Source organism: Bombina bombina, chromosome 1 (genome assembly GCF_027579735.1).
Source record: "Bombina bombina isolate aBomBom1 chromosome 1, aBomBom1.pri, whole genome shotgun sequence".
In the NCBI taxonomy this organism is placed as follows: Eukaryota; Metazoa; Chordata; class Amphibia; order Anura; family Bombinatoridae; genus Bombina; species Bombina bombina.
In genome coordinates, this window is record NC_069499.1 from 518,602,127 (window position 1) to 518,615,770 (window position 13,644).

Sequence of the window (13,644 nt, forward strand, 5' to 3'; positions counted from 1 at the left end):
GGCCAGAACCAGAGGTATAGCAGTAGCTCCATACTTGGACGATATTTTGTTTCAAGCACCATCTTGTTGTCTGGCAGAAGACCGTTCGAAATCTCTTCTGTTTCTTCTTCGATCTCCTGGATGGTAGATAAACTTAGAAAAGAGTTCTCTTATTCCCAGTACCAGGGTGGAATTCCTGGGTACTGTAATAGACACCATATCCATGACGATATTCCTTACAGACCAGAGACGTTACAAGCTAAATTCTGCTTGTCTTGCCCTCCAGGCCTCCTTGAGGCCCACTGTGGCACGGTGTATGGGGGTGATTGGTCTCATGGTGTCCAGCATGGACATCATTCCATTTGCCAGATTCCATCTCAGACCACTACAACTGTGCATGCTGAGACAGTGAAACGGCGATCATTCAGCTCTGTCTCAACAGATTTCTCTGGACAACCGGTCGAGAGAATGGCTCTCCTGGTGGCTCTGTCCAGATCACCTGTCCCAAGGGACATCCTTCTTGAAACCATCCTGGGAAATTGTGACTACGGACACAAGGCTATAAGGATGGGGAGCTATTTGGGGTGCCAGGAACTGTGCACTCGAGAGGAACCCCTCCTCCCAATCAACATTCTGGAACTTCGAGCAATCTTTAATGCTCTGAAGGCTTGGCCCCTTCTGGGTTCATTCCAGTTTATCATATTCTAATCAGACAACATAACCTCAGAGGTTTACATCAACCATCGGGGGGGGGGGGGCGAAGAGCTTGCTAGCAATGAGGGAAGTATCTCAAATTCTGGAGTGGGCGAAGGCCCACAACTGCACGTTGTCAGCGATCCACATTCTGGGTGTTGACACTGGGAAGCGGATTTCCTCAGCAGACAATCCTTTCATCCGGGGGAATTGTCTCTCCATCCTGAGGTGTTTGCAGAGATTTGCAGCAAATGGGGGACGCCGGAGATAGATCGCATGGCGTCCCGGCTCAATATGAAGCTACCCAGATATGGGTCGCGGTCCAGGAATTCTCAGGCGGAGCTAATAGATGCATTAGCGGTGCCTTGGAGGTTCAATCTAATTGACATTTTCCCGCCATTACCACTTCTTCCTCGTGTAGTGACCCACATCAGTGATACAGATTGCTCCATCGTGGCCGCGAAGGATGTGGTTCGCGGACCTGGTGGGGATGTCCTCATCTCCTCCGTGGAAGTTACCTTGTGACAGGGATCTGCTGGAACAGGTTCCTTTTGTTCATCAAAATCTAGATTCTGAGGCTGACTGCGTGGAGATTGAACGCTTAGTCCTAACCAAGAGAGGTTTCTCTGAGAGGGTAATTGACACTCTCATTCATGCTCGTAAGCCTGTTACTCATTGCATCTATCACAAGGTGTGGAGAGCTTACTTATTCTGATGTGAAGAGCGTGGTTTAGCCTGGCATAAGATTAAGGATGCCAGGATACTTTCCTTTCTCCAGAAGGGTCTGGAAAAGGGTCTTGCTGCCAGTTCCCTAAGGGGACAGATTTCGGCCCTTTCTGTTTTACTGCATAAGAGGATCGCAGAGTTCCCCGACGTGCAATCTTTCCTTAAGGCTCTGATTAGGATCAGACCTGTGTTTAGATCTAATGCTCCACCTTGGAGTTTGAATTTTGTTCTTAAGTTTTTGCAACGGGCTCCGTGTGAGCCTATGCATTCGGTTGACATCAATATGTTGTCTTGGAAGGTTCTTTTTCTATTGGCTATTGCTTCAGCGCTCAGTTTCTGAAATAGCTGCCTGGCAATGTGAGCCTCATTATCTGGTGTTCCACTCTGATAAGGCTGTCCTGCGTACCTTCTTGGGTATTCGCCCTAAGGTTGTGTCTGATCGTAACATCAATCAGGAGATTGTGGTTCTTTCCTTATGTCCTAATCCTTCTTCGAAGGAACGTTTTCTTCATAATCTGGATGTGGTTCGAGCTTTGACATTTTTATCTTCAAGCTACTAAGGATTTTAGGCAAACTTTTTCCTTGTTTGTTATCTACTCTAAAAAGCGCAAGGGTCTGAAAGCTTCTTCGACTTCCTTATCTTTTTGGTTGAGGAGTGTTATACGCTTAGCTTACGAGTCAGCAAGACTTAGACCTCCTCAAAGGATTACGGCTCATTCCACTAGAGCGGTGGCTTCCTCTTGGGCCTTTAAGAACAAGGCCTCTATGGATCAGATTTGTAAGGCGGCTACCTGGTCCTCCTTACATACTTTTTCAAAATTCTACAAGTTTGACGTTTTTGCTTCGACCGAAGCAGCTTTTTGGAGAAATAATTTACCCCTCCTGTTATCATTCAGTGTCCTCTAGAGCTTGGGTATAGTTTTCCCAATAGTAAGGAATGATGCTGTGGACTCTCCTCATATTAAGAAGGAAAACATAAATTATGCTTCCCTGATAAAGTCCACGGCCCCCGCATGTATGTTCCAATGGGGGGATCAAAATTTGTTTTTCTCTTCCGGCACCATTTATACCCTGATATTTCTCCTACTGTTCCTTGTTCCCTTGGCAGAATGATTGGGATATGAAGGAAGTAGGGGGAATATTTAAGCTTTTGGCTGGGGTGTCTTTGCCTCCTCCTGGTGGCCAGGTTCAGTATTTTCCAACAGTAAGGAATGATGCTGTGTACTCTCCTCATACAGAAGGAAAGGAAATTATCAGGTAAGCATAATTTATGTTTTTCATGATTGAAATAGAACATGTCATTTTAAACCGCTTTCCATTTTACTTCTGTTATGTAATTTGCTTTTTTGTTGTTGTATTCTTTGTTGAAAAGCATACCTAGGTAGGCTCTGGAGCAGCAATGCACCACTGGGAGCTAGCCGCTGATTGGTAGCTGCATTGTCACCACATGTTCCGCTAGCTCTAAGTAGTGCATTGCTCCTCCTTCAAGAAAGGATACCAAGAAAACAAAGCAAATTAAGTATTATAAGTTAATTGGAAAGTTGTTTAAAATTGTGTGTTTCACTGCATACACCAGGCTTACTCTTGTGTCCTTTCACAGCTGGTAATTGACTGCATGTCTGTTACTGATCCTGTTTGGCTTATAGGCTCAGGAAACCACTTATCACACAATTTAGCTGTGTGATTTACTCCTTAATGGAAATGAGCATTTGAAAAATAGTAATAGTAACAACAACAAATTAGAGCATTCCTTTATTGCATTAGACAGCAAATCTAACAGCAGTATAAATTGCTAGATTATAGCTCTCTGTTGAAAACCTTTGGATCCCTGAGTAAAGTTTTTAAAAAATGAATAGATCAAATACTACATACATGTGAGAACATTTTTCGTTCTTTCTGTTTTATCTTTAAGGGACATAATACTCATATGCTAAATCACTTAAACGTGATGCAGCATAACTGTAAAAAGCTGATGAGAAAATATCACCTGAGCATCTCTATGTAAAAAAGGAAGATATTTTACCTCACAATTTCCTCAGTTCGCCAGAGTAAGTATTCTTAAAAAAGTGATCTTTCAGTTACTGTCCAGCTGCAGGTTTAAAAAAAAGAAAACGGAAGAACTGAACAGCAGCCAATCTTGATCAGCAGTGCTGAGGTCATAAACTCTTTTACTGTGATCTCATGAGATCTCATTTAACTCTCATGAGATTTCATTTAACTCTCATGAGATTTCAAACTAAACTTCCGTAAACTGAATAGGGAAATAAGATGAGTGTGCATGAAGCTTGCTCCCTTGCCAGTCCTGGACAGGCATACTGATTTGCTGCTTAAAGTCGTTTACAATGGGATCTGAATACTTAGGACATTTTAAGGTAAAATATATTCCTTTTTTACATAGAGATGTTTAGGTGATATGTTTTTACAGCTATGCTGCATCACTTTCAAGTGTTTAAACATTTGGGTATCATGGCCCTTTAAGGAGGAATACGTTAAATCTTGGAACAAATATTATAGTCCAGTTTTGCAGCAGCCATTTGACTCAGTTTTCCAAATTTGCGCTATTGGTTACTGTAATTCACTGCAAACTAAACTGTGCGTAATACATTATATATATATATATATATATATATATATATATATATATATATATATATATATATATATATACACAGTATATCTATATTTCTTTTTGAGCAGTCTAACGGTTTAAGGCAAATTTTGCCCAAAATAAAAATTTCTCAGAAGCGAAAAGATTTAGGAAAGATCAAAATAGCCTCCACGTCAAAATAAAGCCAAGTTTTTGCCTTAAGTAAAGGTAAACAGCCCAGCTATAGAAGAAATTACTTTTATATATGTGGGTCACAGCAAAATAACTTAAGATCACATCATGATATATTATGTATACTTTTAATTTAATATTACTTCTGTCTCAACAGGTGATGCAGTTCCTGAATAAGATGGCTGGTAATGAGTATATTGGATTCAGTAATGCCACGTAAGTAAAAAAAAAAATAAAAAAAAAAAAAATGTACTTTCATTATTTATTTGTTAGGTTAACTTAATTTTTTTGGCAAAAATTCAAACTTTAAGGGTGATCAATAATAATAAAAATAAAATGTTCTAATGCATTAGAGCATTTTATTTTTGCACTAATGTTGACCCCTAACTATAGCCTAGTTTCCGTTGCTGTTGTAAAAGTCTTGATAACATCAGTTTATTACAGCATGTAACCCTAAAGAAATAATGGGCTCATTTAATGATCTACCTTACAAGGGAGGACCAGATTAAACTATATTTAGGGGTGTATATGGCCACAGGGCATTAGATCACTTTACTACAATCATAAGTACACGTTTAACCCTGGAATTCCATCCTGGTACTGGGAATAAGAGAACTCTTTTCTAAGTTTATCTACCATCCATGAGATCGAAAAAGAAACAGAAGGGATTTCGAACGGTCTTCTGCCGTTGGCTAGACACAGCCATTGACCCAATGAGGACCAGCTCTGTACTGACTCAGCTAGGTGGCTGGACGTTATGTTTAATTTAATTTTCCAGGGTTAAACGTGTACTTATGCTTGAGCAGTAGTAAAGTGTTCTAACGCCCTGTAGCCATGTGCACCCCTAAATGTAGTCTAATCTGGTCCTCCCTTGTTAGGTAGATCATTAAATGAGCCCATTATTTATTTAGGGTTCTAAGAGGTATAACAAGTTTATGTTCTATATAGGCACTCACTAGATAAATATAAAGATACGCATGCATTGTTTATTGTAGGCTCCCACCATGCACTGGTTAGATAAGTGTCACTTTTTGCACATTTATTAAGTTCCAGAATAATCACTTCACTTGGCACTCACAAGATAAATATATACTGTGTATGTCTATTGTGGGCTACAACTCACACCATACTACTACTTGGGTAAATGTCACTTCCAAATCCTAGTATTTCCAGTTACAGAGCACTCACCCTGTTCAATAAGTCACCATCGGAGAAGCACACTTGGCCATTGCCCCCCCAGATACAATGATCTTGATACCCCCTGCATTACAGTATTTATTTATTTAACACATTAGTTTTTCTCTTATCAGAAGTGTAGTGCTACCATGGTTAAAGCATAGAGGTAATATATAGTTTTAAGAGTGAACTCTGTCAGAGTAATTATCCTTACAAAATACCCGAACGGTTCAGTATAAACACCTATATTTTAGCACACTTAGAATTAATGTTATAAAGTATTCTGAATAATATCTTCCCAAGCTATTTTGCATGTGCCCCTAAAGTATAGATAGCATAAGATCATAAGAGTCAGTTACAAATTATAAATAAAAATTCAATTTATTAACTATAGCAAACTAATAATAAAATCAGAAAATACAGTTCTCATGCTTAGTGAAAATGTTTTTCACATTAGGGGCCTGATAAAATTCTCCTGTTTGGAGATAAGTTGTAGTTCAGACACGGGCTGAACTCAGTGAATGCTAAAAGAAAAAGTGCGGAACCTGGAAGTCCCAGATAGATGAGAAATGCATCCCATAAAGCTCTCCGCTCAGGAGAGATGATCTAAAATGATCTTCAAGCAATGTGAGCTCTCTCACAAGATTCTAGACAGGCAAATGTTGCTATACTTCTCTAAGGCGTATTCTCTGGATTTCTGTATGTGCAGGAGACACAAGCCCAGTTTAGTATAGCATAGCATGACATGAGTTTTTGTTACACTCTATTTTATGTGCTTTGTATTTCTCTTGTAAAGGTGTATCCAGTCCACGGGTTCATCCATTACTTGTGGGATATTCTCCTTCACAACAGGAAGTTGCAAGAGGACACCCACAGCAGAGCTGTCTATATAGCTCCTCCCCTAACTGCCACCCCCAGTCATTCTCTTGCAACTCTCGACAAGAAAGGAAGTATCAAGAGATATGTGGTGACTTAGTGTAGTTTTTACCTTCAATCAAGAGTTTGTTATTTTTAAACGGTACCGGCGTTGTCCTGTTTTACTCTCAGGCAGAAATTGGAAGAAGAATCTGCCTGGAGGTTGATGATCTTAGCGGTTTGTAACTAAGGTCCATTGCTGTTCTCACACATAACTGAAGAGTATGGAAAGAAAACTTCAGTTGGGGGGACGGTTTGCAGATCACCTGCTTTGAGATATGTTCAGTATATTTTTTTCTAGAGAGATAAGGTCTAGAAAATGCTGACAGTGCCTGGTATATTTGAGGTAAGCCTGATACAGTGATTTAACAATGACTGGGATCATGCTTACAAGATAAGGGTAATATTCATGTTAACTCTCATATTACTTACTGTAAAAACTTTGCATAACTTACAGAAAAAACGTTTTTTCTCTAAGGGTGAAAAATCTTTATTTGGGGCCTAGTTTTCCACATGGTTTGTTAGATTACTCCTAGGAGTACTTTTTTAAGGCCCTCTGACATTGAGTGCATGGTGGGAGGGGTCTATTTTCGCGCACTTTATGCGCAGTTGATATTCAGACTGAGACATCCAGCTTCCCTAAAGGAGTCCTCTGGCATCTAGGACCACTATAGTGGGGGTTTTTCCTGCAAAAATCGTGTTTAAGGGCAGGTAGGAGCAACAGCAGAGCTGTGGCAATGTGTTTGACTGTTTTTTAACGGTTTTACCGTTTTTCTAATCCGGTTTGGGGCCTAAGGGGTTAATCATCCATTTGCAAGTGGGTGCAATGATGCTTTAGTCTCTTGTACACACTGTAAAAATTTCGTAGAGTTTACTACTTTTTAACACTGTTTTGCAGTTTATGTGGTAGTTTTTTCTCTTAAAGGCACAGTACCGTTTTTTTTCACATTTATTAAAGTGTTTTCCAAGCTTGCTGGTCTCATTTACTAGTCTGTTAAACATGTCTGACATAGAGGAAACTCCTTGTTCATTATGTTTAGAAGCCAGTGTGGAACCCCCTCTTAGAATGTGTACCAAATGCACTGACCTTTCTATAAGTTATAAAGACCATATTATGGGTTTTAAAGATTTATCACCAGAGGTTTCTCAGACTGACAAAAGGGAGGTTAAACCACCTAGCTCTCCCAATGTGTCAGAACCTATACCTCCCGCGCAAGTGACGCCAAGTACATCTGGCGCGTCCAATGCGTTTACCTTACAAGACATGGCGGCAGTTATGAATCATACCCTCACAGAGGTATTGTCCAAACTGCCAGGGTTACAAGGAAAGCGAGACAGCTCTGGGGCTAGAACAAATACAAAGCTTTCTGACGCTTTAGTAGCTATGTCTGATATACCCTCACAATGTACAGAATCCGAAGCAGGAGAGCTTCTATCTGTGGGTGACATTTCTGATTCAGGGAAGGCGTTACTTCAGTCTGACTCTGAAATGACAGCATTTAAATTTAAGCTTGAACACCTCCGCTTGTTGCTCAGGGAGGTTTTAGGACTCTGGATGACTGTGACACCATTGTAGTCCCAGAGAAATTGTGTAAAATGGACAAATACTTTGCAGTGCCTGTTTACACTGATGTTTTTCCAATCCCTAAGATGTTTTCAGAAATGATTACGAAGGAATGGGATAGACCAGGTGTACCGTTCTCTCCCCCTCCTGCTTTTAAAAAGAGGTTTCCCATAGATGCCGCTACACGGGACTTGTGGCAGACGGTCCCTAAGGTGGAGGGAGCAGTCTCTACCCTAGCTAAGCGTACAACTATCCCCGTTGAGGACAGTTGTGCTTTCCTAGATCCAATGGATAAAAAATTAGAGGGTTTCCTTAAGAAAATCTTTATACAACAAGGTTTTATTCTCCAGCCTCTTGCATGCATTGCCCCAGTCACTGCTGAAGCGGCTTTCTGGTTTGAGTCTCTTGAAGAGGCTCTACAGGTGGAGACCCCGTTGGATGATATCCTAGACAGGCTTAAAGCTCTTAAGTTAGCCAATTCATTTATTTCTGACGCTGTTTTTCATTTAACAAAGCTAACGGCTAAGAATTCAGCTTTTGCCATTCATGCGCATAGGGCGCTATGGCTTAAATCCTGGTCAGCTGACGTTACTTCAAAGTCTAAGCTTCTCAACATCCCCTTCAAAGGGCAGACCCTATTCAGCCTGGACTGAAGGAGATCATTTCTGATATTACTGGAGGAAAAGGCCACGCCCTTCCCCAGGATAGGTCCAACAAATTAACGACCAAACAGACTAATTTTCGTTCCTTTCGAAACTTCAAGAGTGGCGCAGCTTCAACTTCCTCTACTGCAAAACAGGAAGGAAATTTTGCCCAGTCCAAGCCAGTCTGGAGACCTAACCAGGCTTGGAACAAGCGAAAGCAGACCAAAAAACCTGCTGCTGCCTCTAAGACAGCATGAAGGAGTAGCCCCCGATCCGGGATCGGATCTAGTTGGGGGCAGACTTTCTCTCTTCGCCCAGGCTTGGGCAAGAGACTTCCAGGATCCCTGGGCTCTGGAGATTGTTTCCCAGGGATATCTTCTGGATTTCAAAGCCTCATCTCCAAAGGGGAGATTTCATCTCTCACAATTATCTGCAAACCAGATAAAGAGAGAGGCATTCTTACGTTGCGTTCAAGACCTTCTGGTTATGGGAGTGATCCACCCAGTTCCAAGGGAGGAACAGGGGCAATGATTCTATTCAAATCTGTTTATAGTTCCCAAAAAAGAGGGAACTTTCAGACCAATCTTGGATCTCAAGATCCTAAACAAATTTCTCAGGGTCCCATCCTTCAAGATGGAGACTATTCGAACCATCCTACCTATGATCCAGGAGGGTCGATATATGACTACCGTGGACTTAAAGGATGCTCATATCCACATTCCGATACACAGAGATCATCATCGGTTTCTCAAGTTTGCCTTCCTAGACAGGCATTACCAGTTTGTGGCTCTTCCCTTCGGGTTAGCCACGGCACCAAGAATCTTTACGAAGGTTCTAGGGTTCCTACTGCCGGTTCTAAGGCCACGAGTCATTGCGGTGGCTCCTTACCTAGACGACATTCTGATACAGGCGTCAAATTTTCAAATCGACAAGTCCCATACGGACATTGTTCTGGCATTCCTGAGGTCTAATGGGTGGAAGGTGAACGAAAAAAAGAGTTCTCTCTCCCCTCTCACAAGAGTTTCCTTCCTAGGAACTCTGATAGATTCAGTAGAAATGAAGATTTTTCTGACAGAGGTCAGGTTGTCAAAGCTAACTTCCTGCCGTGCTGTTTATTCCACTTCTCAGCCGTCAGTGGCTCAGTGTATGGAAGTAATCGGCTTATTGGTAGCGGCAATGGACATAGTTCCGTTTGCCCGCCTACATCTCAGACCACTGCAACTTTGCAGTGGAATGGTGATTACACAGATTTGTCCCCTCTGCTAAATCTGTATCGAGAGACCAGGGATTCTCTTCTCTGGTGGCTATCTCGGGTCCATCTGTCCAGGGGAATGAGCTTCCGCAGGCCAGAATGGACTATAGTGACGACAGATGCCAGCCTTCTGGGCTGGGGTGCAGTCTGGAACTCCCTGAAGGCTCAGGGTTTGTGGACTCAGGAGGAAGCCCTCCTTCCGATAAACATTCTGGAACTAAGAGCGATATTCAATGCTCTTCAGGCTTGGCCTCAGCTAGCTGCGGTCAGGTTCATCAGATTTCAGTCGGACAACATCACGACTGCAGCCTATATCAACAATCAGGGGGGTACAAGGAGCTCCCTGGCGATGTTGGAGGTTTCAAAGATAATTCTATGGGCAGAGGTTCACTCTTGCCATCTCTCAGCTATCCATATCCCAGGAGTAGAGAACTGGGAGGCGGATTTCCTAAGTCGGCAGACTTTTCATCCGGGGGAGTGGGAGCTCCATCTGGAGGTATTTGCCCGGTTGTTTCAACTATGGGGCAAACCAGAACTGGATCTCATGGCGTCTCGTCAGAACGCCAAGCTTCCTCGTTACGGGTCCAGGTCCAGGGATCCCAAGGCAGCGCTGATAGATGCTCTAGCAGCGCCCTGGTCCTTCAGCCTGGCTTATGTGTTTCCACCGTTTCCTCTGCTCCCTCGTCTGATTGCCAAGATCAAGCAGGAGAGAGCTTCTGTGATTTTGATAGCTCCTGCGTGGCCATGCAGGACTTGGTATGCAGATCTGGTGGACATGTCATCCTTTCCACCATGGACTCTGCCGCTGAGGCAGGACCTTCTACTTCAAGGTCCTTTCAAACATCCAAATCTAATTTAAAACTGCTTGGAGATTGAACGCTTGATTCTATCAAAGCATGGTTTTTCCGAGTCGGTCATTGATACCTTAATTCAGGCTCGAAAGCCTGTCACCAGGAAAATCTATCATAAGATATGGTGTAAATATTTTCATTGGTGTGAATCCAAGGGTTACTCATGGAGTAAAGTCAGGATTCCTAGAATCTTATCCTTTCTCCAAGAGGGATTGGAGAAAGGATTGTCTGCTAGTTCCTTAAAGGGACAGATTTCTGTTCTGTCTTTTCTTTTGCACAAACGTCTGGCTGAGGTTCCAGGCGTTTTGTCAGGCTTTAGTTAGAATTAAGCATGTGTTTAAACCTGTTGCTCCGCCATGGAGTTTAAATTTAGTTCTTAAAGTTCTTCAAGGGGTTCCGTTTGAACCTTTGCATTCCATAGATATTAAACTTTTATTTTGGAAAGTTCTGTTTCTGGTAGCTATCTCCTCGGCTCGAAAAGTTTCGAAGTTGTCTGCTTTACAGTGCGATTCCCCTTATCTGATTTTCCATGCAGATTAGGTAGTTTTGCGTACCAAACCTGGGTTTCTTCCTAAGGTAGAATCTAATAAGAACATCAATCAGGAGATTGTTGTTCCTTCATTATGTCCTAATCCTTCCTCAAAGACGGAACGTCTTTTACACAATCTTGATGTGGTTCGTGCTTTAAAGTTTTATTTACAAGCTTTGTTTGTTGTCTACAGAGGAGAGGCCAAAAGGCTTCAGCAACTTCTCTTTCTTTTTGGCTGAGAAGCATAATCCGCTTAGCTTATGAGACTGCTGGCCATCAGCCTCCTGAAAGAATTACAGCTCATTCCACTAGAGCGGTGGCTTCCACATGGGCTTTTAAAAATGAGGCCTCTGTTGAACAGATTTGTAAGGCGGCGACTTGGTCCTCGCTTCACACTTTTTCTAAATTCTACAAATTCGATACTTTTGATTCTTCGGAGGCTATTTTTGGGAGAAAGGTCTTACAGGCAGTGGTGCCTTCCGTTTAAGTTCCTGCCTTGTCCCTCCCTTCATCCGTGTCCTAAAGCTTTGGTATTGGTATCCCACAAGTAATGGATGAACCCGTGGACTGGATACACCTTTACAAGAGAAAACAAAATTTATGCTTACCTGATAAATTTATTTCTCTTGTGGTGTATCCAGTCCACGGCCCGCCCTGTCATTTTAAGGCAGGTGTTTTTTATTTTTAAACTACAGTCACCACTGCACCCTATAGTTTCTCCTTTTTTCTTGCTTGTCTTCGATCAAATGACTGGGGGTGGCAGTTAGGGGAGGAGCTATATAGACAGCTCTGCTGTGGGTGTCCTCTTGCAACTTCCTGTTGGGAAGGAGAATATCCCACAAGTAATGGATGAACCCGTGGACTGGATACACCACAAGAGAAATAAATTTATCAGGTAAGCATAAATTTTGTTTTTATTTTATGTTACACTTCGTCATTTTAGTATTATTTTAGTATTATTTAATTTGAACTTTGCAATTTCTCATTGGTATTTTAATGTATTCAGATTTAGAAATAATCAGAATTTGTAAAATCACTGCAGTATCTATGTTTTGAAACTTTCTGTGTTACGATCATACTTTATATATTTCTGTGTATTTTTTTTCTTTTATAAGGTACGACGAGTCCACAGATTCATCCTTTACTTGTGTGATATTATCCTCCTGCTAACAGGAAGTGGCAAAGAGCACCACAGCAGAGCTGTCTATATAGCTCCTCCCTTAGCTCCACCCCCAGTCATTCTCTTTGCCTACTCTAAGTACTAGGAAGGGTAAAGTGAAAGAGGTGATAAAATATTAGTTTTTAATTTCTTCAAGCAAGAGTTTTTTGTTTTAAATGGTACCGGTGTGTACTATTTACTCTCAGGATGGATGAAGACTTCTGCCTGGAGGATGATGATCTTAGCATTTGTCACTAAGATCCAGAGCAGTTCCCACAGAGGCTGAGGGGTATAAGAAACTTCAGTGTGAGGAACGTTTTCATGCTATATAGCAGTGAGGTATGTTCAGTCATTTTTTCTGGAGAGACTGTGTATTTCAGAAAGGCTTACAGTATCCCCATGAGGGTAAGGGTAAGCAGTAATCCTAAGAGCTATAGAAGGGCATTACTAAGCTTGCATAAGGGGCTAATTAAAAAATGGTTGGTACTGAGTTTTTGAATGTTTGTGGGCAAACGTTTTGTGATCTGGGAGTGCTGTTAACGTTTTTTGGGCAATAACGTTTTTTGGCAACTTTATTGAGGGTACACTTGGCTCATTTTCTCAGAACCCACATGGCTAGTTTAAAACCGCTCTGGTGCATTTCTTTGAGGCTGTGAAGACATTGAGTGAGATGGGCGGGGCCTATTTTCGCGCCTCAGATGCGCATTTGTATTCACTTAGCAAGCAGCAAGCTCCAACTCCGGAGGGCCCTTGTGGAAGTTCTGGGCCAAATCAAAGCTTTCACCCCATTTTTCCAATCCCTGAGAGCAGGTAGGCGCCACAGCAGGGCTGTGGCGAGGTGCTGGGGGTGTTTTTTTTTCCGGATTTAGGCCTTATTATCAATCCGGTTTGTACAATAAAGGGTTAAATGTTTTTTTTTTCTTGTGGGGCAAACTTAACTACACAAATTGAGTCTGATATAAAAAATTTGTTAAGATTGGTGTATTTTAAAGCAGTTTTGCAGAACGTGTATGCTTTTTTTCTCTTAAAGACGCAGTACCTTTTTTTTAAGATTGTTATTTTCTCCAACATAGGTGTGTCCGGTCCACGGCGTCATCCTTACTTGTGGGATATTCTCCTCCCCAACAGGAAATGGCAAAGAGCCCAGCAAAGCTGGTCACATGATCCCTCCTAGGCTCCGCCTTCCCCAGTCATTCTCTTTGCCGTTGTACAGGCAACATCTCCACGGAGATGGCTTAGAGTTTTTTAGTGTTTAACTGTAGTTTTTATTATTCAATCAAGAGTTTGTTATTTTAAAATAGTGCTGGTATGTACTATTTACTCTGAAACAGAAAAGAGATGAAGATTTCTGTTTGTAAGAGGAAAATGATTTTAGCA

At 41.8% G+C, this 13,644-nt stretch overlaps 1 protein-coding gene across 3 annotated transcripts in view; it reads left to right on the forward strand.

Moving 5' to 3' along the window:
• Positions 1 to 13,644, forward strand: part of GLS (glutaminase) — a 1,045,544-nt gene that overhangs the window by 560,367 nt on the left and 471,533 nt on the right. For all 3 annotated transcript variants that reach the window (XM_053698626.1, XM_053698625.1, XM_053698624.1), the window contains exon 9: positions 4,335 to 4,393. In XM_053698626.1, coding sequence (XP_053554601.1) covers positions 4,335 to 4,393 — 59 coding nt within the window. The remainder of the gene's footprint in view (positions 1 to 4,334; positions 4,394 to 13,644) is intronic.